General features: G+C 31.9%; 4 protein-coding genes across 4 annotated transcripts; 2 read left to right on the forward strand and 2 right to left on the reverse strand.

Annotated features, from left to right (window-relative positions):
• Positions 1–1719: 1719 nt before the first annotated feature.
• LOC125806941 (probable 2-oxoglutarate-dependent dioxygenase AOP1) lies at positions 1720–3213 on the reverse strand (the record flags this gene model as incomplete). The annotated part of the gene is made up of 3 exons (XM_049486693.1): positions 1720–1971; positions 2296–2623; positions 2837–3213. Coding segments are annotated over 3 exons (957 nt in total), but the record flags the coding sequence as incomplete, so codon positions are not given.
• Positions 3214–4903: 1690 nt separating this feature from the next.
• On the reverse strand, positions 4904–8465 carry LOC125841010 (uncharacterized). Its single transcript, XM_049520005.1, has 5 exons — positions 8158–8465; positions 6196–6296; positions 5728–5844; positions 5543–5644; positions 4904–5170 (listed from the first exon to the last, which is right to left on the reverse strand). Exons 1-5 carry the CDS (start codon positions 8390–8392, stop codon positions 5000–5002), a joined length of 726 nt encoding a protein of 241 aa, XP_049375962.1. The 5' UTR covers positions 8393–8465; the 3' UTR covers positions 4904–4999.
• A 6396-nt stretch (positions 8466–14861) lies between these two features.
• On the forward strand, positions 14862–16889 carry LOC125841023 (heavy metal-associated isoprenylated plant protein 3-like). Its single transcript, XM_049520019.1, has 4 exons — positions 14862–14922; positions 15025–15193; positions 15388–15677; positions 16203–16889. The coding sequence occupies exons 1-4, from the start codon at positions 14914–14916 to the stop codon at positions 16887–16889; spliced, it is 1155 nt and encodes a 384-aa protein (XP_049375976.1). The 5' UTR covers positions 14862–14913.
• A 5010-nt stretch (positions 16890–21899) lies between these two features.
• LOC125806942 (uncharacterized) lies at positions 21900–22987 on the forward strand. Its single transcript, XM_049486694.1, has 2 exons — positions 21900–21963; positions 22644–22987. Exons 1-2 carry the CDS (start codon positions 21900–21902, stop codon positions 22985–22987), a joined length of 408 nt encoding a protein of 135 aa, XP_049342651.1.
• Positions 22988–26092: the final 3105 nt, after the last annotated feature.

Below are 26092 nucleotides of genomic sequence, written 5' to 3' on the forward strand. Positions count from 1 at the left end.
TACAATAGTTGGTAATACATTATTGTTTTTGAATCATTGAGTATTCTTTGTAGAAAAAAAAGTAGATCTCACATAATAAAATATGATGAAGGGGAAAGAATTATTATAATAAGCCTGACATATGTGGAGTACTGTGTCCATGAAATATACTCTCCCTCCGTTGTACTTTGGCTCGCCACGAAATTTAAGAAAAAAAGAAAGATTTTTAAAACTTGTGATAATAATCAAAATGATCCTTACTGTATTGGGGTTATTTTATTTTGGTCCTTAATATATTTGATATGATTCATATACTCCTTAGGGGCTGTTTGGTTACTGTATAAGAGTACATCTTATTCATGTATAAAATGTTGTATTAGCTGTACTGTGTTTGGTAGAAGTTTTTTATTAGGTTGAAAAGTCAACATAACTTATACCATGTTTGGTTGGTAGGGTTCTAAAATGTTGTATAAAAGTTATTCATGTATTTATTTTATACGGTATTTGGTTGTGCTTTTTGTAATCCTATATAATTAATACCAACATAACTTATGAGGGAATCTATATATAAGTTATGCGGGATAGAAGATGGAATACGTTATGCGGGTATTAGTTATACATGCATTAAAATAATAAATTACACATTTACCCATATTAATTAATTTTTAAATCATTAATTATTGAGAACTTTACCTAACTATACAGTTTTCCTAACTTTTTTTTCTTTTATTTTTTAAACCCGAACCTTTTTTGTTTCATTTGGATTCCAAATATAAATACTTTATTAATATTATAAATTGGATTGTAAATATTTTGACGGCGAATATGTTAATCATATATAAGTGTTATGTATTATTAAATAAATTTCACATATTTAATTAACATGTATTATTATTTTGTTTAGGACGTGAATTTATATCTAATTCATATATTTGGTATATTAAAAATATATATACAATATATAGATAGAATATTTACATTATATAAAATAGGATATTATAATGTACTTGAAATATATTAATGGCATTTTATTTTTATAAGCTATAAACATAAAAAAAAAATTACTAAAATGAAAAAACAAAAGTCTCAGTTAAGTATAGAGGGAGAACGTTTTTTTGAAAAGAGGGAGAATTTATACTATTTGTATACTTATTTATTTGTAATTAAATAATATATATTAATTTACAACAAATTTAATATTCAATAGTTAATAATTCATGTATTATAATTTATACATAACTAAATAATACCCGCATGACTAAACCCAAATCCTGTATAACTAATACCTGCACAACGAAATCTTGCATAACTAAACCCTGCATAACTAATACCTGCATAACTAAACCATGTATAACTAATACCTGCATAACTCTAACCAGTAAACAAACGCCCCCTTAATGTATTATAAAAAGTGTTCAAATTGGTCCTTTGCCCTAAAAGTTTCAAATTCATCAAGATTTTCTTAAGAGATATATATGTTGCCATATCAACATAGACCAAATAATACGAAACAGAGGAAGTACAAGCAAAAAGAGAGTCCAAGTAATATGAAGAGCATGAGCTACCGACCTAAGTTACAGGAAACTGAAGCTTCACAACAAAAACAACAATATTCCGTGTAGTCCCACGAAGTAGGGTCTGAAAAGAATAGAGCATATGCAGATCTTATTTTTACTGCAGAGATAGAGAGACTATTTCTGATAGTCCTTGACAAGTTGAAGCTTTAATAACTACAATAATTCATACACCACAATAAGCCTTGAGAACATTGGGGCCAGCTTCCCGTCTAGCTTCTGTACCAAAAAACTCAAAATAACCAAGCATGTCATATGGCTTGAAGAGTAAAGGGTGTTCTTCATCCACGAGTTCTTTTGGGGCCTTTATGGTGCAATCTGTTTTTGGATCAGCAAATAACTGAATGGAGAACCTATCATTTTCTCCGGCCATCGTTACCCTATGGAGAGGAGAATGCAATCGACCATTTGTCCATGCCTGTATAAATTTGCACAATTATGTTAATCTAAGACAAAGAGCTTAACCTCATGATTAATATTTAATACCATGGTCCCAGGAATAGTATGTAAACATCTCTTTGGTTCTATTGTTACTTACCAAACAAAAAAGGAAGATGTAGTATGTGGACATCGAGACGATAGCATCAACTGCAATTGACTCGATGTCTACATATACAACAACATATCCAGAAGGGTCTGGAGAGGGTAGAGTGTACACAAACTTTACCCCTACCTTAGAAGTACAGAAGTTGTTTCCATTAAGACCCCCGACTCAAGGAAAAACAGTCCAAAGTAGTCTTACCACGAAGGAATCCCCAGACAGAACAACGAACGAATTCGATGAAATATCAACATCAATCCACTCTCCATTTTTCTTGAGAATTTGCAATCCATTTACTTTATTTTGGGATATTATGGTCAAGAAGCTACCATCAGTATGGTCACCAATTCCAGGTTTATTCCCAATTTCGTCATCTTGATCTGCATTGTATTTGGTTAATCGCAATTGGAAAGTGGTGAGATCCAAGAATTGATCAATGTAATTTTGTAGTCCTAGACTCTCCAAAACCATCCTTTTCACCATCTCATCCAATTCCACTAGTGGCTTTGAGTAGGACTTTACTACATTGCTGTAAAACAAGCAAATGGGGACACATGACTCCACTTTTCAAGCAATAAGAGAGCCTCACATAATTAATTGTTTGTTATGTGAGACATAGAATAGATTTATCATATAGGGTGTGTTTGGTATAATGTATGATGAAGAGATTCACGACAAAATCACAGTTACCAAAAAAAGAAAGAAAAACGACAAATACAAAATCTTAAAAGAAGTAACATACCAAAACTCAGGATTTCCCTCAGGCCAGAAGATATTAGCAAAAGTTTCAGGTTGAAGCAAGTCATCAATGCATACACTCTCATAGAATGGTAATGTTGGTAGCTTCCCTATGTAGCCATTGAAGGGTAATTTCTTTGACAAGTTTTTCATTTTGATCTCCCATGGAAATTCAAAGATTTCTCTTGATCTACCAAACATGGCTTCTAAAGTTTCATTTCTAAGCTTATCATATATTGCTTCAAAACAACCATACTCTTGCAAAGCTTGAAAAACTTGAGATTTTGTGGAATCCCATTGTGTAGTACCTGGTTTTAGCTCTGACTTGCAGAAATCTATGGTAGGAACCTTCATTTCATTAGAATTAAGAAGTCGAACAATATAAAAAAAGGAAATAGAAGATATATTAAAATAATTGGTTATACATTATTGTTTTTGAATTATTGAGTGTTCTTTGTAGAAAAAAGTAGATCTCACATAAAATATGATGAAGGGGAATTAAAATAAGCCTGACATATGTGGAGTACTGTGTCCATGAAAGATACTCCCTCGGTTCTATTTTATGAGAGGTACTGTAGCTCGGCACGAAATTTAAGAAATAAATGAAGACTTTTAAAATTTATGGTCTAAAATGGATGATAGGAATTTGTGTGACTATAAATCATTTCATTAAGGGAAAACAGACATTTTAAAGTTAAATTATTACTTAATATAAAAATGTGTCATTCTTTTTGGGACTGACTAAAAAGGAAAGTAAGTCACATAAATTGAGATTGGGAGAGTAATACAGATTGTTTATATTATCAAATTGATCCACATTTCAGCATATTTCAATTCAACTCATTTCATTATAAGTAACTTTAGAGCGGATCAAATAACCCTAATTCACTAACTCAATCCATTTTGTCCTTTTCTTTTTTTTTTAGTTTCTGAATTGTAGGATTGCTATATTTTGTGTATACAATGGAAATAGGCCAAACACATATGCAGACCCTTAAACTTATCCTTAAATTTCATTTTGGCACTCCAACTCAATCTTGTTCTATTTTAACCCTTCAACTTCAAATTTTATGTTCCATTTTGGCACTTCTTTCCAAAGAACCAACAAAGTGAGATGTGCGTACTTCACATGCCATTATTGTGTTAAAAAATAATGGATGAACATTGTTTTTTTTTAGAAAAAATAATTTAGAGTTTCTGTACTTTATTGTGTGAAAAAATAATCTGCGAAAGTGGGTTGTTTTTTTTTTTTTTAACAAAACAATTAGTTAATTTAAATAACATCACATATATATTTTTTTTCCATATCTAGTCTACTTGGACTAACTCAAATATCAGCTTTCTAATTTTTCATTCAACTAATTAAATACGAGTAAGAAAAAACTCATGTTCATTGCTAATTAATAGCACTACCAAAAAATGTTGAAACTCGATAGACTTCGTTGGGTTGTCATTGATTATTTTAAGAAAGAAATCGACGCACTTTCGTCGGTTATTTTTCACGCCAAAATATAGGAAAACTCTTAAAAAGAAATTGTTACTTTTTTTATAAAAAAAACAATGATAGTCCTTCAGTTTGAATTTTTTACAATAATTAACGGATGATCGTCGATTTTTAAAATGCAAAATTGCAGTTGAATAACACATATAGAAATAAAGAAATCATAAAATTAGTATTTTGTGTTAAATGGTACATAAAAGAAATAGAGTTGAAGGATAATCTTTTATTATTTTTTTAAAAAATCTTTTTTTTTGTCTTTCACTCTCTTAGAGAATGTGTGATGCACGCTCTCTGCCACATCACTTAGAAGTGCTAAAATGGAACATAAAAATTGTAGTTGAAAGGTTAAAATGGAACAAGGTTGAGTTAGAGTGTCAAAATGAAATTTAGAGACAAGTTTAAGGGTCTGCATATGTGTTTGGCCATGGAAATATGTAAACTGGCTCACAATTGATGAACATGTCATGATAGCCAAAGTAATTCAACACTTTTTATTGACAGGTAATTTGTTATTCTTGAGGTGCCCACTTTACAATTCAGAATGAAGGATGGACTAACAACTAGTTTGTAACAGATTAAGTTACATATTCCAATTTTGTACAGAAGAATGACAATAATATTTACAAATGCACAAACAAACAAAGGCTATGGAGCTTAGATATTTATCTACAGGAAGTCCCATCGCCAGAAAACTTTATCTACAATGCCTCCACCGTTTCGAACTGCAAGGTGGATCCTTTCAGACGCAGGAGGAACCCCCCATAGTAGCGGTACTGCAACCGTCATAGTTAGCTTTTCCTGCATATCGCCCTTGCTGGCTTTCTCCGCAGAGACAATCTGTAGCACGAAAAGATAATTTGTCGAACCATTAAATAAGTTATGAAACTCTAATAAAGGAAATGATACTACCTGATCTGAAATTTCATACTGAATTACCAAAGAAGAGAGAACCTAAAAGTAAACCTACTTGATGTCAAAACAGCTTCAATTACCATCCACACTCTCAACGCTAATGATATTTGAGGCCTAACTAAGTTGACCTACGAGCCTATAATAACAGGTCTATAGGTCAAGATGTACGAGATGATCAGAAAGGCAATGAGTTCATAAAGAAAGTGTGCAAGGGAAGCTCGGGCTTGTCATGCAACGCCAATCAAATTGGTCCATGAAAGGATCAGAACCAAAAAAGAGAGGTGATATAAGAAATACCTCCCCACCATGCTCAAGAACAGTGTCTTCCACAACGTCGCTCAACATCTCTATAGAACGGCAAAATCCAATTATGCATAGTTTCCTGCCCATGTCAAGGCCCTGGAAAAGTCACCAATTCCAATTCCCATTAAGATGAACATAAACATTGGACATTAGAAGTTGACAAGTAGCAGAAGCTTTACATTAGTTGCTGCAATGTCAAAGAGAGCACCTAAACAGAGGCTTTGATTTGGATCCATGTAACTGCTCTCGCGAAATCGTTGAAGTCTTGGAGACACTTTCAATTTTCCTTGCTTCTTCTGCATTTCAAAGTAAAACATCAGACAAGATGTGCAAAATCAATTGCAAAAGCAATTATCTTTATTAAACAGAGCGGATGAAGTATGGAAAGAGGGAAGCAACGAGAATGGCAAGAAGATATTATACAGCGTGTCTCAAGAACTTCTACAAACTGCAGACTTATTCAGTTCTTACAAGTATATTGTGTATCTTCCAAACTAGAATAAACTAATACACCTAACAGTGTTTAGAGATTCAATGAATGAACTATATTCGCTACAAGAAAATACAGGAATGAAATTCCATTATGCCTTTTTGCTCAGAATGGTGAGAAAAACATGCACAGAACTGATGGGGGGAAATAAGCATACATCAGACGAAGATATCCGTCGCTTAACCATGTTTCCCCCAAGTTGAACGAGTCCATCAGCAGTGAACAGTGTGATTTTCTCCTCCTGTACCCACTGCATAGCTGCAAATAGCAGGGAAAACTTCAAAAACAAATAATTAAATTCAAACAAAAAGGTTAATCAACTATGACAGCCAAGAGACTATAAGTGAAGACATATCCTGATTAAATGATGAATTATATCTATATATAAAATGGGGAGAAAGAAAAGTTCAAAAGAAATAAATGCTATAAAATATCAAACCAATAATTAACCTTTCATTTGAGTCAATGCGAGGGGACTTTTGGAGTCCGAAGTATGCATCATACATGAGGGGACGTACATCTTTTCAGAGTTTAATTTTGTGCTACTTAGTTTACCAGATATAAGGAGGGAGAGATCATCAAATATATGGACCTGTCATAGAACAAGATTCTTGCACATAAACCAATGAAAGTGGTTGATGTTTCAGGACAGAGTTGGAGTCACTGGACCAATGTGATAAGATACACTTGAAACATTTCTGTCCCAAACGATCGTAACAGAAATGCCTCACCTGCTCTCTTTCATCTCACACAGAATCAAAAAAAGTCTGTAATAAATAAAAAAGTATCCAATCCTCGAGGAGGTCAGATGGGTAAGCTCCAATTTTGAAGCATTCTAGAAGTTACTTATATATGCTAAGCATCAAGTTTGGAGGCGCTACAAATTTACAAAGCTTCATTCTCTCCTACAATTAGCTATGCATTTCTAACCTGACAAAATATTTTAATTCTTTTACAATAGGGATTCCATTACCAAAATTTAGGTTATCACTGTGTAAGATGGTGTCCCTAAAAAGTCTTGACAAGATGCAAATAACAACATCAACCACAGTATACTTAACTTGAACTGTATTAGGATTTTCTGATTACGAAATCTGATTAAAATGTTTAACAAATTCTTTGCACAACTTAACACGCAATGCATTGCAGGTAAAGGGTTTTTTGAGAGTCATTCTTGAAGCATTTCAAACTACAGTCCACTTTAGCTTCCTCCAAAAAAGGGTGTATTGTCACAAAATCCACAATACGAAACTGTATAAAACATCTATTGACATACTAGTGCTTCATGGTCACTAAATTGAAATCCATGAATAAATATCTACTAACACAACTTCTCAATGAACTACCCTCTCACAGAAGATAATTGAACCTAAAACCAATTTTTCGCTCAAATCTTTAAGCAGAATGTCAATTGACTTTAATTTTGAGGTAGAACACCCTTGAAGAATGCCTTAGGAATCTAACATTAACAGACAAGGAAACTACTACAAGAACAATTTTTCCTGATATAAAAGAGCAACACTATTTCCAGATTAAAAAATCTTTACACACACAGACATAAACTAAACTATACAACACTAAAAAATAACTCTAAACAAAGATGGAATGCTATGTAAAATGGAAAAGGCAAACTATAAATAAAGAATGAACTTTTAGCATCTAATTTGTATGAAATCCTAAACAAGTATCTCTGCCTACTGGAAACAAGAGCTACAATTCAACACATACATCAAAACAAAATCCTAATTGTATGCCTCAGCTAATCCTTAGTATTTCTTTTAAAACACCACCAACTAGCTAAGCTCCATTGTTGTTTCTACATTTCAGTATCTAAAATAAATGATAGCACCGTGCACTAAGCTTCTGCTATGTAGGAGTCTGGGGAAGGACCGGACCACAAGTGTCTATTATACGCAATCTTACCCTGCATTTATGATAAGCGTTGAGATCTACGGATCCTCTAGTTGTAAAGCCTAATTCGCCTTTAAATAAATAAATTAAGTAATATGAATCACATAGCTTAAAATCTCAAAATTTAAGGAGCAAAAGGAAAAAAAGAAACAGTACTTTTAGGCTTTTGAATTTTAAACTAACACTATCTAGAGATTGACGAACATACAAGGATCACTGGAGTCAGACGATTCCCAAGGATAGGGTCCGAATGCGTCATCGCCAAGGAAACCGCCGGAGCCGGACGCCTTCGCGACGAACTTAACGGAACGGATCGGCGATTGACTCGGAAAAAGAGTCAACTTACGGAAAGATGAACATGAGGAACCGGAGGAACAGGGAGGGTCTTTTAGGAGAGGAATAGAAGAGACGGCGGATAAACAGACGGCGGCGATCTCCGGCATTTTTTTCCGGCGAGAGGGGAATTTTGAAGGAATGTGAAAGGGAAATGATCGGAATCTGAGAAAAGTAAAGCAAAAAAAAAAATCGGAAATATGGAAGAAAAGGAAAAGATAAAAAATTAACGCCACAGGAATTGAGGATGACACGTCGACAGGAAGGCGGTTTAATTACGTTTTGGCGGTGGTTAATTAGGAGAATGAACCGGGTGGGTCTGAAACGGTTGGTCCTATTGTTTTTTTTTTTTTAATGGTCCTATTGCTTTTTATTACCATGACCAAAATATTTTTATAATGTCCACCAATATAACACGTAATATTTGGAGGTTGGAGGTTTGAAGATAAATTTTGGAGTTCAAGGAATTCAGGTCAAACAAGATCAAAATGGAATATTTAGAGTGAAAATTTAGGATGGTGTTGGATGAAGTGGACGTGGAATTAAGACTTATCATACAAATTATTTCAAAGAGATTTAAGATAGTGTGGACATTGACAATGATGTCAGATATCACATTTGAATGGCATGGATGAAAGAGAGGTTTACCGCTGGAATCTTGTGTGATAAGAAGGTACCACATAAACTTAAAGGTAAGTTTTATAGAGTGGTGATTAGAATGTATTTGTTGGATGAGGTGGAATGTTGACTAGTCAAGAATTCACATGTTCAGAAGATGCATGTTGTGACAAGATTAAGAATGAGGTTATTCGAGAGAATGTGAGAGTGACATCTGTGATAGACAATATGAAGAAAGCGAGACTGAGATGATTTGGACATGTGAAGAGAAGATGTGTTGACTCCCTAATGAGGAGGTGCGAGAGGTTGGTTGTAGGGGTACGTGGAAGGGTAGAGTTAAATCGGAAAAGTATGTAGGTTGATGTGGTTAGACAAGACATGACGCAACTTCATATTACTAGAAGACATGACTTTAGATAAGGAGTGAAGGTCGTGTATTAGAATAGAAGGTTAGTAAGGGTAAACTGTTGTCTTGTCTAGTAGTCATACCAGTGTAGTTCTAGCCATATGTTGTTTATTATTTTTCGATTATCACGTTATTATTGTTTTACTGTTTCTTTCTTATTAACTGCTATGTTCTCATTGTTTTCTTCTTTCTTGTACTTGGATTTGATACACTTGAGTCAAGGGTCTCTCAGAAATAGACTCTTTACTTCCACAAGGTAGTAGTAAGGTATGCATACACTCTACCCATTATTGTTGTTATACTCAAATAACACGTAATAAAATACACCCTTCAATTATTTTTACTTGTTATATTTGAACAATTTGACATACTCATTAAAAAAATAATGATTGATATGACTGTTTTACCACATTACCTCTATTAATTGATATTTGATATTGAAAAATAATTTGAAGAATAAATAATTAGTGACTTAGGGTAAAACATAATTTATTTATTTTTCGTCTTTTTTTTTATATGTAAAAAGTAACAAACAAAATAAATCAATTTTTGAAATAGTAGACAAGTTAATGAGGTTTTTGAACAACTTTTGCAACTTGCAAGTTGTATTTTGGTGAGAATCTTTGGAAAGAAAAAAAGGGCTTCACTAAAGAATGGACAAAATTGTAGAACTTTGTCTAACAATAGAAAATGTTTATATTTAGTTTGTTTCCATAATTGGAACACTTCCACAATAAATAAACTAAAACCAAGCAATTATCCAACTCTACCTTTCCTCTTATAGTTTTTTTTTTCGAACTATATTATAGTTATTTATTTTCTTTTTAATTTGAGTTGACTTATGCTATTAATATTGCAAGATGACATTAGGTGATTGGACACTTTGCATCATACATGCAAAGTGTGGCTTTATACAATCAACCGGCCCATTTCAGCATCCAGTTGAGTGTGTGGTAGCTAGAGGCCCAATCATTAGTTTGACACTACAAGAACAAAAACTTGTCGGGATCCAACTATTCCGTCATCCTTAACCAGAGATTTTGAGTTTGGGTCCCTCTAGGTATAGAGTCACTTTTGTTGGGTAGTGGTTTACCTTCCAATGTGAGACTTTCTGATGCAAATATTTGGATTTAATCATGCTCCAATATGGATATCGAACATCAGTTCGGAAACCAAAAAAAAAACTAGTTAGGTAAGTAATTTGTTATTATTATCTGGCATATTTACCTGATCTTGGGAGACAAGAGGGATTGCTTGAATGGAAAGTATGTTTCACCTCCGATTCTAGGTTTATGGATTCGAATTACCATGAAACAAAACAAATTGTCCAAGGTAACTTAAAATTAAATAACAGGTGCTCAACAAATGACAAATACATGTTGCAAGAGAGTTATGTTCGACAACTAATCTTATACAACTTAGAATGAAATAACAGGTAGTACTATATATATTGGGACCATTACAAGTATTAGAAGTAGATGGCCAGCTCACATAACTTCTATACAATCTTGTGCTTTCGTTTTCTTGTTCTAGCTATGGCTATTGCGAGTGGATAAGTTGGGATTTTTATGAAATTATTTAAAATATAAAGATGTAACCTCACAATTTTTTTTATAACGGTGTATTTTTGAGTAGTATACTAGAAACTATATTTCAGAAACTGAAAGAAATTATAGTGTTTCAGCATAAACATTTCTAAAATTTGATCAAACACAAATTGTTGCTCAAATATTGAGAAAAGTATTTTTTAAAAAAATTGATTTGCCAACATAAACTATTACTCTTCGAAAGTACTTTTTGAAAAAAAATTCTCATTAAAAATATTTTTCCAAACAATCGAAATTAAAAAGCATGGGCAAACAAATTATTGATATAATGAAAATATGTAGTTGTGATTTAAAATACATTTATTTAATATATGTATATAAATGATCCAATTGGAACCTAATATATAAAAAAAAGTCAAAATTCACAATTCATAAACTAAAAATCTTAATTCGGCTTATTTACAAAAGATCGAACTCATCGCGTCGCCAAAAAAAAAAAAAAACAAAAGATCGAACTCAACGCCTTCGATGAAGTTTCTCAATCTTCTTCTTAATTATTACTCTTCATCTTCCCATGAAATGAATCGAAGCTTTTTTCCTCATAGGTGGTAGGGGAATATCTTGCTAAATGCTAACTCATAAATATTCTACTACGACTATTATAACCACTACTCGGCTACAATTCCTTTATGGAGGACCCCATTTATATGAAAAGAAATCAAATATCAAACTCTAATCAATAAAATGAAATATTAGACTCAGATAGCCAGTTAATTAAATAATTATTTTTTTTTTATTTTTTTTATCCTTACCTAGGATCTCTCACCCTTTACGTTTCCTAGATTACTCGAAGACTACTGCTTACCATCCGAACTACTCCCTTTTATCCGGATTTCCCAAACTTTGTTTTGATCATATATATCCCTACATTTTTATTAGCTCTTAATTAGTTCATGTTGGGTTCAATTATATATTCTTGGCATTATTAATTGATGTGCTTGTGTGAATTTAGGATTTCTTGGCGTGTATTTTTGTAATGACCCGGATTATCATTTTTAGAAATTTACATAAAATTTCCGTTTTTACCCCTCTCAATAGTTGACTCGAGTAATTTTTGATTAGTCGGTGAAGTTGATTTGAAAATTTTGAATTATTCGATAACTACGGTTATTTAATTGATGGGTATATATTAAATAATTTATTTATTTAGTTGGCGGTTAATGGGTCAATGCCATAATATATATATTAATACCCTAACTATTTGACCCATGTTAACATAAGTTAGTAGGGTTTTTATGTTGGTAAACGACAAATTAACGAGAACAAAAGTAGCTTCCGGGAAAGAATACTACGGCGGCACAATCTAAGGGGACGACAAAACGTTCAGGTAATCATAATTATCAACCACGCCTATCTTTGTGTTGTGCATATGAGTAGGCGTCCTAATATTAGTATTAAAAATGTGGGACTCCTGTGAATGAAAAACAAACCAGAAATAAAAATCGAAGGTATATAGGTTTGACGTTCTGAACATGGGATTATAAATAAGTGTAAGTATTATGGTCCAATCATTGGATAATGATTACTCCTAATCATTGGACCATGATTAGGATTATTAGTAGTGGGACAAGGAATATGGATTGAAACATTGAAAATAGGTTGTTTTAGCAGGTAGTTTTGTAGTCCGCCACTGGGGTGCTGAGTAGTTAGTTTCGACTTCAATTATTTTCATTTAATTATCTCATATGATTCAAGTTTTGGTAATAATTGAGATATGTAATAAAATAGTGGGTGTATTGTGATATATAAAGATCATTAAAATTATATTATTTAGAGAAATTGAAACTTAACCCTAAGCTTGAAATTTGGAAAATATGAGAGTTGACATGTTAATTGACAGTTGACATCAAGATTTAGGAACTTGATTATAAATTCGGATGATTTTTGGGTCTAGGCTAAACCTATAGTAATATGGGCATTGTTAGTTCTGAAATCTTATTGTGAATATGCACTTGAATAGATTACATTGATTTGGAAGCTCAACGGAAAGGGAAGACTCAAGTCTCGGAGTGATTATTCGGTTATTTAAGGCAAGTGGATTTCTAAACCCTTGTTAAGCGTATGAAATTCGTGTATTTCCTTGTGGTATATGTTTGGGAGTAATGTGATCAATTGTTTGTGTAATGTGTTGAGAATTGTTTGAAAGACTTGTTGAATCATCGTTGAACTTGTGATTTGTGCAATGTTATGAAAATGGTCATCTCCTCATTATTTGTGTGAACATGTCATTTGCATTATTATGAGACATGGTTGTGACAAGTGTTATGTGCATTGAGAAAGAATAAGAAATTAAGGAGGATGTACCATTTCGAGGGACGTATCGCGCGCCGCGACGGATACTATATTTCGAGGGACGTGTCGCGCGCCGCGACGGATATTATATTTCGAGGGACGTATCGCGCGCCGCGATGGATGCATGGACAGATATGTCCCCCATGGGTCCCGGACTGAGAGACAGCGGGTGTGTATCATTAGGTCAGACATGCATCACTATAATTGACATTGCATTTCATTGCATTGCACATTTTTATTATTAATGAACTTGATCTTGTGTGTTGTTGATCTTGTGAGTGCCTTTCTGTGAAATTGGTTATTGACGAATATTGAGGTGTTATTGAGAATATATGACCTGTTAGAGTGCTATTGTTGAGTTGTATGCTTTGTAAATTGTAAATTGTTAGGTTGGGTTGGTTTTATGCAGGTTGTAGTTATGGAGGTTAGGATGGGGTGTAAGGAGTACCCGTATTCTGTACTCTTAGCTTGTGTTTAGAGGTTTGCTTGTTGAGTACCGTGTGGTTTGGTACTCACCCCTTGCTTCTACAATCTTTTGTAGGTTACGAGCCCGGATCTTCGTGATACCTTCAATTCTCTTCGTTTCCGAGGTTTTCTGTGGAGATCTGAGAGGTAGCTGTTTGTCATCTCAGCGAACCTTCTTACTCCTGTTTATGATTTTGTTTTTACTTGAAAGACAACGTCATTTGAGACTTGCGTATTTTCTTTCAATTCTAGTATTTACATTAGAGGCTTGTGCACGTGACAACCAGGTTTTGGGGATTGAATTAAGTTGACTTGTTTTCGTAATAGTAATTGCTATTGAACTTTGCTTTATTTCCGCACTTTATCGAAATGATTGGGTTTTAGGCTGACTTGTCTTGGTGGGATACGACGAGTGCCATCACATCCATTTTTGGGTCGTGACAATTTTTCATGTGTCAAAGTCACAAAGATTATATTTCCATCTGCTAAATTGAAGAGGTGAACAAATAAGATACGTAAGGCCAACAAAAATATATTTATGTTGAGACAAATTAAATCTACAAATTCAAATGTAATGTAAATCAATGGTCGAAGGGGTAGTCCAATATGTTGCGTGTGGATTCAGTAGTTCACTACGAAAACTCAATAACTTTTACTCAATTTTTACATATGTATTGAAATATTAATTTAATTGTGAAGCTAATTTATACAAAAGTTATGACCCTCCCAACATAACAAAACAAGGCAAGTTTTCTCCCGACATGTGAACAATTTAACAAAATAAATAGAACGAAAATTATATTAAAAATAATACCACTTTAAAAAATCTTGTGAAAAAAGGTAATTTTCATTCTTTCTTGTGTATTACGGCTAGCTATTTTTGAACATTTTCCTTAAAAAACAAAGGTAAAATTTAAACAACATAATTAAATAATCCTGTTTAGGAAAATTACATAAATTTTACATATAATTGTAAATTATTTTAATACATACGCGTCTCTTTTTTTTTCTTTCTATAGTGTGTAAGAGGATGTAGTTTCCTATTAAATTAAAATAAATATTTGTCCTAAATAAGAAAAAAAAAAAACCATAGAAAACCGTGTCTCCCCATTTTCTATATATTCTCCACTTTTACCTCTGTTTTTTCTCTCTTCAATTAATAATAATAATTTCTTTCAAATAAACATAAAAAAACTCTAATATTCTCATAATTCATCCTCGAAGAATTCTCTAATTTCTTCAAATGGGTGAGGTAATTTTCATTAGTTCTTTCTTCTAAATCCTCTAATTCTTCTTTAATTCAGTTTTAATTGTACTGAATTATGTTTTTTTTGTTTAATTTTTTGGGTTTCAGGAAAAGGAAAAAATCAAAGTTGAGAAGAAGAAGAATGAAGCCGGAAAGAAGTCGGCCGGCGGTGGGAAAAACGACGCCGGCGTCGGGATCGCTACTATTCTGTTAAAATTAGATTTGCATTGTGAAGGTTGTGCTCAAAAAGTTAGACGTTCCGTTCGTCACTTTGAAGGTAAATTAATTAAATTGAACATTATTACGTACTTTATAAATTAGTTAATTCGAGATCTACAGTTTATAGAACAGTAGGAGAAGGAACTATGTTTGAAATTAGCGAGTTTTATCGAAAACAGTTTTTCTATACCTAAGGTAGGGGTAAAATCTCGATTCGATATTGTTTTTGAATTTATTAATTTTTTAATGAAGGTGTGGAAGACGTGAAGGCGGATGCCAGTAGTGGAAAATTGACGGTGAAAGGGAATGTGGATCCCTTATGGCTCCGGGAGAAGGTGGAAAGCAAGACTAAGAAGAAGGTGGCGCTCCTCTCTGCTCAGCCCAAAAAGGTTGCCGTCGGCGGCACCACCGGTGCCGGAGGAGAGAAGAAATCCGATGAGAAGGTTGAGAACAAGGCAGTAGAGGAGAAGAAAAAATCCGATGAGAAGGTTGAGAATAAGGTAGCAGAGGAGAAGAAAGGGGAAGATAAAAAGCCCAAAAAGGTAGTAATTTACTTCTCTAATGTACACTTCATAGTCATGTTCTGGAAAATTTGATTTCCCCTATCCCTTTCGTTCATCAAAAGTCGATTTGACTAATTTTAATGTTGGGAAAAGGGATAAGTATATTCGAACTATCGTAAATGGTATGCAGATACGCTCCGTCATATTATTGGGATATTGATGCCCTTGCCGTCTAAAAACTATAGCATGTATGCTTTAACGGATGACTAAATAGGGATACGTGGCGTAATCTTATCCGTCGATTCGATATTTAATCGGCGAATAAGAGTATGACGCGTGTATGTCCCTTAGTATAAAGTGTATGTCCCTTAGTATAAAGGGTATATATGTTCTAGTTTTTGGACGGCATGGATATCAATGTCCAAAAGTATGACGAAAGTATCTGCATACTATTTATTTATGATAATTCGGGGTATATTTCTCCTTAATGTTTACACATTGAATTTCGATGAGCGTTGAGTATTGGAGGAGTAAAGTCTCACATTTTTTCCTAACTTATTTTAGGTTCAATGTAACACAGAGGTAGTTCAGCTGCATTGTGACGGATCTGCACGAAAAGTAAAGCAATTTCTTATAAAGGAATTGAAACGTAAAGTAGCTGTTGTTGCACCGAAGAAAGGTGATGGATCAGGTAGCGGGTGTGATAACAAGAAGAACAAAGAAATTGCTCGTGGTGGTGGTCGTGGTAGTGGTGGTGATGGAAAAAAGAAAGACGGTGCATCATCGTCTAGAATGGCAAGTAAAAGCACAGAACCAAAAGAGCAAAAGACAGAGGTGATGAACAACAAAAAAGAATGTGACTATGGTGGTAACGGTTACAGTAATCCAAATATGTACTACACAATGCCGCCATCAATTTACAATCAAAATCATGTGAATCAAGATTATGGCGCGACAATGCAGGATCATCATGGTTATTATGGTCATAGTACTGGCTATATGCCAGCACCACCATACCTAACTGCATCGCGCGATCATGGTTATGGATATAGAACTGGATATATGCCACCACCACCATACCTAACTGCATCGCGCGATCATGGTTATGGATATAGAACTGGATATGTGTCACCACCACACTTTACTGCACCGCGTGATCATGATCATGATCATTCTGGGTATGTACCACCACCATACTCTGCACCTCAATATTTCAGCGATGAAAATCCTAATGCTTGTTCCGTCATGTGACATAAAGGGAAGATCAAGTTTAGCTTAAATGAAAAATACAACACTTATATATAGCGTTCGTATACGAAATAGTATGTACGATATCATAGTTTTTGTTTAGGAAATTACAAGTTTAGAGAGTTTTTGAGGTTTAGTTGATTTCAATTTTTCAGTTTCATGTTTTCTTTTCCTTTGTGGCAATTGCATTCATTGGTTTATTTGTTCGTTTAGGCATACATTGATGATAAAAGTTAGTGACTTCAAATCATGTCCATTAAAAAATAAAAAAAATATGTCTACTATAAAATCAACAAAATACAATGTGTAGTTTATCGAATTATCTTTGTTTAATGAATGTCTTTTTAACTTGTAGTACATAATTAAGGAGTATAAGATTATGATTGGAAAGGCATATTAGTTTTTATCTTGAATTTTTAAGGTGAACTGATACATATTTTGGGATAATTTCATTTTCGTAAGTCGATATTTTATTTTAGAACGGAGAGATTAATACAATTGGGTTTTTTTTTGTGCAATTTAATTGTATAATAATAATAATGGTGGCCCTCAAATTAGTGATAGTTTTGGATTAATAGTCTTCACTTTTCCACATTCCAAATAAAACATGATATTTAAGTCGATTAGTTAGGTAAATTATGTTTTAAATTGAAACATCACTATCCAAAATAGTTCAGTTTTAACTTCTTCAGCTATCAGAATTAAAGTGAAACAGTATACAAAGCTAATTTTTTTTAAAATTGAGGGAAGATGCTTTTATCAAAGATATTTTATCTCCAAGGTCAAAACTTTTAATCAAAAATAATGTTGCATATCTTTTGTTTATCATTGGTGGAGCCGGCAGTCAGTATTAAGAGTTTGAAGTTCTAATTTTTTTTAATAAATTGATAGTAAGGTCTGAACCTACAGTTCCTTAATGTGAAAAGTATTTTCACAGCTCTTTCTTACTACTGCCATCAATCAATTATGTTAAAAATTCACAAGTTAATATATATTATTGAGTTCGATTAAATTCACGAACATATTAAAAATTCACAAGTTAATATATATTATTGAGTTCGACTAAATCCACGAACATGTTAAAAATTCACAAATTAATATACATTATTGAGTTCGACTAAACCCACGAACTCGGTTCCTCTGTTAGCAATTATACCGTAAAAAGAAGAACATATCTCCCATCAACTCGGATACGACACGTTTCCTATGACTATGCCATAATGTGACAAGTGTTGGAATTAGGTTAAGTCAAGGACACATGTCCAACAACTTTGACATGTGGAAATGACCAATGAATCAATGACACTCTTATAACATTGTGAAAATATAATGCTCCCTCCGATTAAAAAATAATGACCTTCTTTCTTATTTAGTCTGTTTAAAAAAGAATGACCTCTTTCCTTTTTTGGTAACATTTTAATTTCAGTTTTCCACGTGCATGTTTAAAGCCACAAGATTGAAGGGCAATTTAATACATTTGACATAACTTTAATTTAGGACCAAAAGATTTAAAAATCTTTTTTATTTTCTAAAACTTTATGTCAAGTCAAACCAGGTCACTCTTTGTGAAACGGAGGGAGTGAGAGTACTATGTTTTATAATGTGCATGGTCTTGTCACCACTATGTTTTATTGCAACGTACAGACCGAAGGTTGAAGGTCATAATTTTTGTTTTTTGATTCGATAGCTAAAATTTATATTAAAATCTTAATTAAATTAAAATTATGAAATCTTTTAGCACACGAGTCATTCATTTGACTTTGCTTCAAAGATTTACCATTTCTGGCTGCACGTGTTTTCTTGCTTTTTCTTCAAGAGTTTCCCAATCCATTCACCACACTGCCTACATATTTGTCTTCTTGCAATTTTAGTAAGAAATCTTTTAAATGTAAAAGTAAAAATCTCTAATTCAAAAAATATAAATAAACAAGATTAGAAAATTATTACCTCTCAATAGAGTTTTGGCATATATATAAACAAACCATATATAATGAATAGATCAGTAAAAAATATCATAGTGAAATTAATAATCTAAAAAATAAGAGAAGTATGACTGTAAAATTTCTTTATATTGTGATTTGTGTATGAGTAAAATCATTTAATATAATGTATTTTTTTATTTTAGAAACACTTGTGTCAATTGCTTATGCTTTGTGTTTAAAAAATTAGTTTATGTTTGACTGAATGAAGCACAAAAAAGAAGCACAAAAGAATATATAGTGGCCACTGATTGTGTTAGAAAAAGACGCATTTCCATTAATCATAATTAATATGTACTCTACGTTAGTATAAGAAATTTTATATTATTATATCACCTTAATTCACATGTTATGACATGTAATATACTTTATTTTCTAAATTATAAATTTATATCTTAAAATCTTTTACTTAAAAATATATAGTATATATTTTGGTAATTTGATAGCGTAAATATATATTTTTTGATTTTCCACCTGGTGCCTGGTATCCATATTCGAATTCAATTAAATTTGAATTCCACATTGTGGGTAAAATGTTCTCTAACAAAGGCGACATGAACCCGAAACCTCTTACCACTCCACCACGACCCTTGTATTTACACACGACTTATACATAAAACTTAAAAATTTCTAATGTATGCAATTTTTTTAAATATCTCTTTGATGTGTCACCACCAAACCGGCCAAAATTGTTATGAGAGTGAAATCTGAGGTGCAAGTATATCTATCAAGTGGTTTCAAAATTCAACACGATAATTAATTAGGTACATTTGTGAGGTACAAAATGAATTTATATTTTGTTAGCTCCAACAAAACTAAAGTTATTTAGTTATTTGATCATGATGTGTAGCAATATTGAAAAAAAAAAAATCAACACAAAGAGGGATTAAATATTGTGAAATCACAAATGAAGTGCGCGCTACAACAAAAATAGTTTTCAATGGTAATAAATATACACATTCACAAGAATACTAAAACTTTAATTTTACCAACATTAGTTAATTGTCATTGGATCCAATTTAGCTATAGGTTTTAGAGACATTTACAAAGAATTTTTATTGCCATTGAAAAAAACATATTCAGCAACAATTAAACTATTGATATCAATTAATTGTCGCTAAAGATAATTTTTGATATAGAGTGCTTTAAAATAAAGATACTTGCAAAAAAATATTACGTGAAAGACTCTCAAGTCATCAATACCCTTATAATATGATTAATTATTGAATATTAAAGAAACATGATGGCAATAAGTCAATAATTTATATATATCAAGTTAATATATAAATTGGTGTGCATGATCGTGACTCGTGAGGTGTGTCTCAAGCTCGGGGAAAACTATGTGTTCAATTTGTTATTTGATATTTATTTTAGTATCGTATTAATTTAGATTTACATTATAAAAATTTCTTATTGGTAACTTTGGGGTTAATATGCTATTTATCGAAGACAATTTCATATTAGGATTGAAATTCAAGATATTTTATTAAATGGAGATATAATTTGAAGATATTCAATACATTTGGTTTAAACATTATTTATCTTTAAAATTTATTTAATCTAGAAAAATTATTTATATTAATTAGAATCCAACAATGACAAATTCATAGTGCATTATATGCACTAATATATTTATTAAATATTCACAATAATGTTAAATCATTGTGAATTCAATTGTTCTGGTATATTAACTTGATATTACTATCAGAATTCGTAAACTTCAAATTCTATATTCGCCTATAAAAACCCATAACTCAAGAGAGCTAGAATAAAAACATTTCTAAATTGAAATTTAATCAATGTCGGTGATTTGTTAGGTTTCATAATTATATACTATTGTAAATTCATTTTCTCGTATCTTTGTCACTTACACGTCGATTAACGTTATCCAAACAAATTGTTACAACTTTAATCTTATCATTGATCTGAAGCTATATATTTTATTTTTGTTTTGGATTAAATACTTATGTGGCAATGATTCATGGAGATTATGACTTTGATTATTGGCTTCTTCTAAAAATGTATAAAATAATGCACGTTATTTTTGTTTTGGATTAAACACTACAAAGTATTTTTATTTGTTAGTATGATTTTGATTTGAAACGAAATTTTAAAAAAGCAAAGAAATTTTTTAACTTTTGTATGTTGTTGTAGTTGTATTAAATTTGTATGAGTATTGTATAGAAGTTGTGTATACAATGTTGTTGAATTAGTAGTATTAAATTTTCAGAAATCAACACGAACTTTTTACATATTTGGGTTTCTCCAGAAACTTAACATGAAATACTTTATATATACATGAAATTTGGGTTTCTCCAGAAACTTAACATGAACTTTATACAATACTTATACAGTTGTATACATATTTCATATTGAGCGTTTTTATAAAAGAAATTGTGGATATGAGATCTCTTGTCCTCTTACAATTTGAATAAAAGAAAATGACATTTTCAGATCTGATATGTGTAAACATAACAATATTATATAAAAAAGACATAAAACTAATAAATTTTGTAAAGGGCTAGAAAATCATTTCTCCACATGAAATTTTGGGCAAAATTTTGAGTAAAATTTCCAAGTCTTGAGCAAAAATTCATATATGTTTTGAAAAAACAAACTCATGTTATGTATGGTAAACGAAAATGTCATACCAGATTTGGTAATTATGAGTTCAATTTCATTCACGTGCCCTTTCAACCTTTCCATCAATGTTATAATATAACCCTCTGATTCTATGATTTTTCTTGACTACGAGCCTCACACATATAATATTGAATCTAGCTTGTTTGTGCATATAAGTGACAATGTTGCATGTGTATACTGATCCTTATTTATCCACTATGTGATCGATATCAGTATAACAAAGGAGATATTTAGTGACAATAGATTTTCCTTTTAGCGGTAATATTTAGTGATTGTAGTTGAACAAGAGAAGTCATTTTACTTTGCAATAAGTGATCAGATACTGTACTTTGCAGTTGTTATTTCAACAAGTCAGATGGGAAGTTGCCCTCATTAAATTAGCAATATAGCTATGGAAGTGTTTGTGCTTGCTGTCTGCTACTTAAAAGCACTTGCTACATTTGAGCATTTTATGTGTAGTTTTACATCATTAACCTAAAAGGTCCCTTGCTAAAGTACTTGTATAGAATTGATTGATCTCTTATGTATAGGTTTACATCATTAACCTAAGAGGTCCCCATATGTCCTTCCTTAATTTAATGTAAAGAAACTAGATGAAACAGAGTAGTAGGTGTGACTAATGATCAATGAAGTCAGTTGAGAACCATGAGATCTCACGTTCAGATCCCAGCAAAAATAAAAACAACAAAATACCTAGTGTAATCCCACAAGTGGAGTATGGGAAAGATAGAGTGCCTATAGACCTTACTCCTATCCCGTGGAGGTAGAGAGACTACATCTGAAAGACTCTTGACTCATGTGTCGCTTAGATAAAAACAATGAGTGATTTCTTTCCATCTGTCCAAGCTAGTGGAAGTAGCAATTACCTCGTGGAACTAGTTGAGATGCAAAGAAAACAAACTATGTGAAGTAAAATACTAGGTGCATGTTGTCCTTAAGAGGACAAGGTAGCTAGAAGTGATGCTTCATAGACATATTGTTAATAAATTTCACATGCATTTCATCTCATCTATGCTTTTCACAAACCAAATCCTTTGTTCTCCCTAAACTATGTATAAACTTTGCTCTTAACATTTTCTTTCTATATTATACGATTGTCTGAGTAAAGAATAACAATTTTTAAGGATGTTTATAGGTACAACAAATCGAAAGCATATCGCGAAGAAACTAAAAAAGATCCTCCAATTCTCAAGAAGATCTAATTTTAAGTTTGCACTCGATGATTGGGAGGATGAAGCAGCCTCATTACCCCTTCCAAAAGATGTGAAGGACGGACATTTTGTGGTGCATGCAATTGATGATGGGAAACAAAGGAGGTTCATCGTTGAGTTGAGCTATTTGGCGGATCCAGGATTTGTAAGGTTGTTAGAGCAAGCTGAGGAAGAGTTTGGTTTCGAACAAGAAGGAGTACTTGTTTGTAGGCATAGTGACTTGGAAAAAATTCTTGAAAACAAGAAGAAGAAGAAGAACAAGAAATGATCTATCTTTCCTCTTATTAATTTAAACCCCCTTTAAAAGATTTCTTGATTATATGTTATGCTTTTTATAACGGTTGTTATCATTTTTTCTCTCTCTATCATTTTGTTGATTGAAAGAAAATAAACGCTTTCACCTGAATAGGTAATAAGAGGATTTACTATGATGATCCGGGGGGGTGGGGGGAGGGGTGGGTGCGTTCTTATCTAAATTACACATCACAAGTTACGTTTCTACCGCTCGACTAAAGGCTTGAGTATTATTTTATGTGAGATAAAATGTAAAATGAGAATATTCGTATTGCCATCGTAGAGATTAAGCTATTTAAAAATAAAATGTTCTTTTAGTATAAGTTGTAAAATAATATCTTCATTATTAATCACCTCAAATTAAACCATTTCATGCACAAATAACCCTCGTATTAGGACTCCCGTATAATTAGGAAATTGGACTCAAATAATTGTCTAATACGTTAATATGTTTATACCAATTTTGAAAATTTTCAAAAAAATATTATTTTCATTTATTGATTTAAACAATGAATTACTTTAGTTTCGAAAAAGAGGCCCATTAGTTTAGGAAGAGTCATTCAGAAAAGTAAAACATCAAGTTTATGGATTTTGAATTATAAAATTACGACTTTAAATTTTAATGATTGAGTTTCAAGATTGAATGTTAATTGTCTATACAATTAAACAAACTCTGTAATTAAAACAAATTTTATTGAATTCGATTAAATTTTTATTCAGACTTCTATCTCTGTCCTTGTTTGGAGAGTGTTTAATTAGTTATATATGACATTTCTTTGTTCTTTTCCTCACTTTTGTGAAGAATGCCCTCTAACGCGTTGCAGGCGTGCAACATTATACAATGGATCTATAGATTTTGTCGAGATTCTGTATATGTATTTAGAAATTCACCAAATTATAATTTGATCGTGAGCTAACTTATTTTATTATATATAGTATTAATTTGAGATCATTATAGAATTGCTTTGGCATAATGAGGGAATGTGGTCTTAATTAATTAAGGAGTAGTAATCTTTTCATTTAAATTTGTTTGTTTACCTTCTGTTTAGAATATTTAAAAAGGATGGTTTTTTTTACCATTTTGGAGATTAACTTTTCACATGATATATTTAAGAACATAAAATTAAAAGATTTTTTTAATATATCTTTTACAAATTTTTAGTTCACAAGATTTAGTTATTTTTATTTTTATTTCTTAAACCCTAAATTAAATAAATACAAACAAATTGAAACGGAAAATTTATATCGTTTCTACTCCCAACCAACACATGGACCTTTCCTACAATTATTTATTTTAGTGTACGGACTAAGGTACAATACGGGAGTCTGGACAGCTCAACTATAGTATTGTGGTAGTGCGTTTCCATTATTATATCACTAATTAATAGTTTCATACTCACTCTTTTCCAATTTATGTAACACTTTTCATTTTTTGAAAGTCAAACATTTAAGTTTGATCGAAAATTTGCGCATGGAATCTTCAATTTTTTTGAAATGAAATCCATATATTTGTAAACTACACAAAAAGTACTATAATTCACAATAATTGATAATTCAAAATGTTTAAAAGATCTATGAAAAATTCACGGTCAAAGAACGACTTGTTTGAATCTCGAAATTCGAAAAGTGCCACATAAAATGGGACGGAGGTAGTATTAGATTTCATGTCAGATACATCTAGATATATGTTTTTTGCTATCAGATATCGTCTGTAATAGGAAAACAGGGGAGTAAGAACATGAGGGTGGTGAGCGTGAATTACATTAGATACACACTATATATATGTATTTGTATGTATCCAATGTGATTTCCATATATCTGGAATATCAGATACATAGGAGAGTGGCGAGCGAGATGGGAGAGAGACGAGGAAGGTGAGCGAGATTTTATTTATGTACTTGAGATACTTGTGAATCCACTTAGATACAGTGTATATAGAACAAATTACACCTAATTTTGACCTTACGTATCTCGAGATACATGTATATAGACATATCTGAGCGCACCAAAATTTGATAAGATTCATAATATTGCAAACTAGCGTGTATCTAAGTATTTAACTCCTAAACTGATGAGACTTGGATATTGTATCCAAGGATCCAAACTTATTTTGTTTAAATAAGTTTAAAGTATAAAGTACGTAATTAAAAGTATTTATATATAATCTATACGAATATTAAAAAAAAGGGAATGTGGGATAGGGATATGAGGGAGATGGGAATGGGATTACACGGGTGAGAGTGAAGATGAGGTTTAGTTTTTACATATGAATTTTGGGTCTTGGTGCAATTGCTTTTCTTTTAATTAATTTTTTTATTTATTAAATTAGAATTAAAAAGCAATAAAACATTTTATCCATCAAAAGTTGGATTTTCAGCCATAGTAATTTTTGTGTTAATATGGTAAAAGTTTTATGATTTTCTGTTAGATAACATAGTTTAATCATTTATTTGTCTTTGATGAAAATTAAGTCATAATTATTTGACCATTTGTAAAAGATAGAAGTATCTAAAATAATCCTAAATTTGGCGCGAGATATTAGTTTCATTTTCGAATTATTGATATGTTTAGGCATACCCTTTTACATGACTAACTAAACTTAATTAATACATCCTCGATCTTGCAATATGAGTAAAATACACCCCTAAATTCTCGTCAAGTTTAGGGGGTACTTTCAACACCTACAAGAGTTTGAGACCACTTGATTTATCATGTGGCAGATTGAGGGTGTATCTAAGTTTAGTTAGTCAAGTAGAGGGATGTTTTTTTTAAGGCTGTCAATAATTCAAAAACAAAACTAATAATTTATGTCAAGTTCAGAAGTGTTATCTATACTTCTCTCCGTAAAATTTATGCAAAAATAGATAAAAGATAACATTAATGAGAGTACCATAAAGTTTCAAGTTGCAAGAACACACATCGAATGGACCACCCTATTGGGTTTATATTGTTAGCATCTTAGAAGTTTCAATATATATCCTTCAAATTCTTGTATAAATAGCCATCCTAAGCACTTTTTAAAAGCAAAACAAATTTATATCCTACCTTACCAAAAACATACATATTCAACAATTCTATA

The sequence above is a fragment of the Solanum verrucosum genome, unplaced genomic scaffold (genome assembly GCF_900185275.1).
Source record: "Solanum verrucosum unplaced genomic scaffold, falcon-dt-bn FXZP01000196.1, whole genome shotgun sequence".
Taxonomy (NCBI): Eukaryota; Viridiplantae; Streptophyta; class Magnoliopsida; order Solanales; family Solanaceae; genus Solanum; species Solanum verrucosum.

Excerpts from the sequence above, each read along its gene's own strand:
- LOC125841010 (XM_049520005.1), bottom strand. The coding sequence starts at position 8,392 with ATGCCGGAGATCGCCGCCGTCTGTTTATCCGCCGTCTCTTCTATTCCT. Across the intron at positions 6,297-8,157 it reads GTCTGACTCCAGTGATCCTT|CTATGCAGTGGGTACAGGAG; the intron begins GTATGTTCGTCA and ends TGCTATTTGCAG. Across the intron at positions 5,645-5,727 it reads TTGACATTGCAGCAACTAAT|GGCCTTGACATGGGCAGGAA; the intron begins GTAAAGCTTCTG and ends TGACTTTTCCAG.
- LOC125841023 (XM_049520019.1), top strand. Across the intron at positions 15,194-15,387 it reads TTCCGTTCGTCACTTTGAAG|GTGTGGAAGACGTGAAGGCG; the intron begins GTAAATTAATTA and ends TTTTTAATGAAG. Across the intron at positions 15,678-16,202 it reads AAGATAAAAAGCCCAAAAAG|GTTCAATGTAACACAGAGGT; the intron begins GTAGTAATTTAC and ends AACTTATTTTAG.
- LOC125806942 (XM_049486694.1), top strand. The coding sequence starts at position 21,900 with ATGGAAGTGTTTGTGCTTGCTGTCTGCTACTTAAAAGCACTTGCTACA. Across the intron at positions 21,964-22,643 it reads TACATTTGAGCATTTTATGT|GTACAACAAATCGAAAGCAT; the intron begins GTAGTTTTACAT and ends GGATGTTTATAG.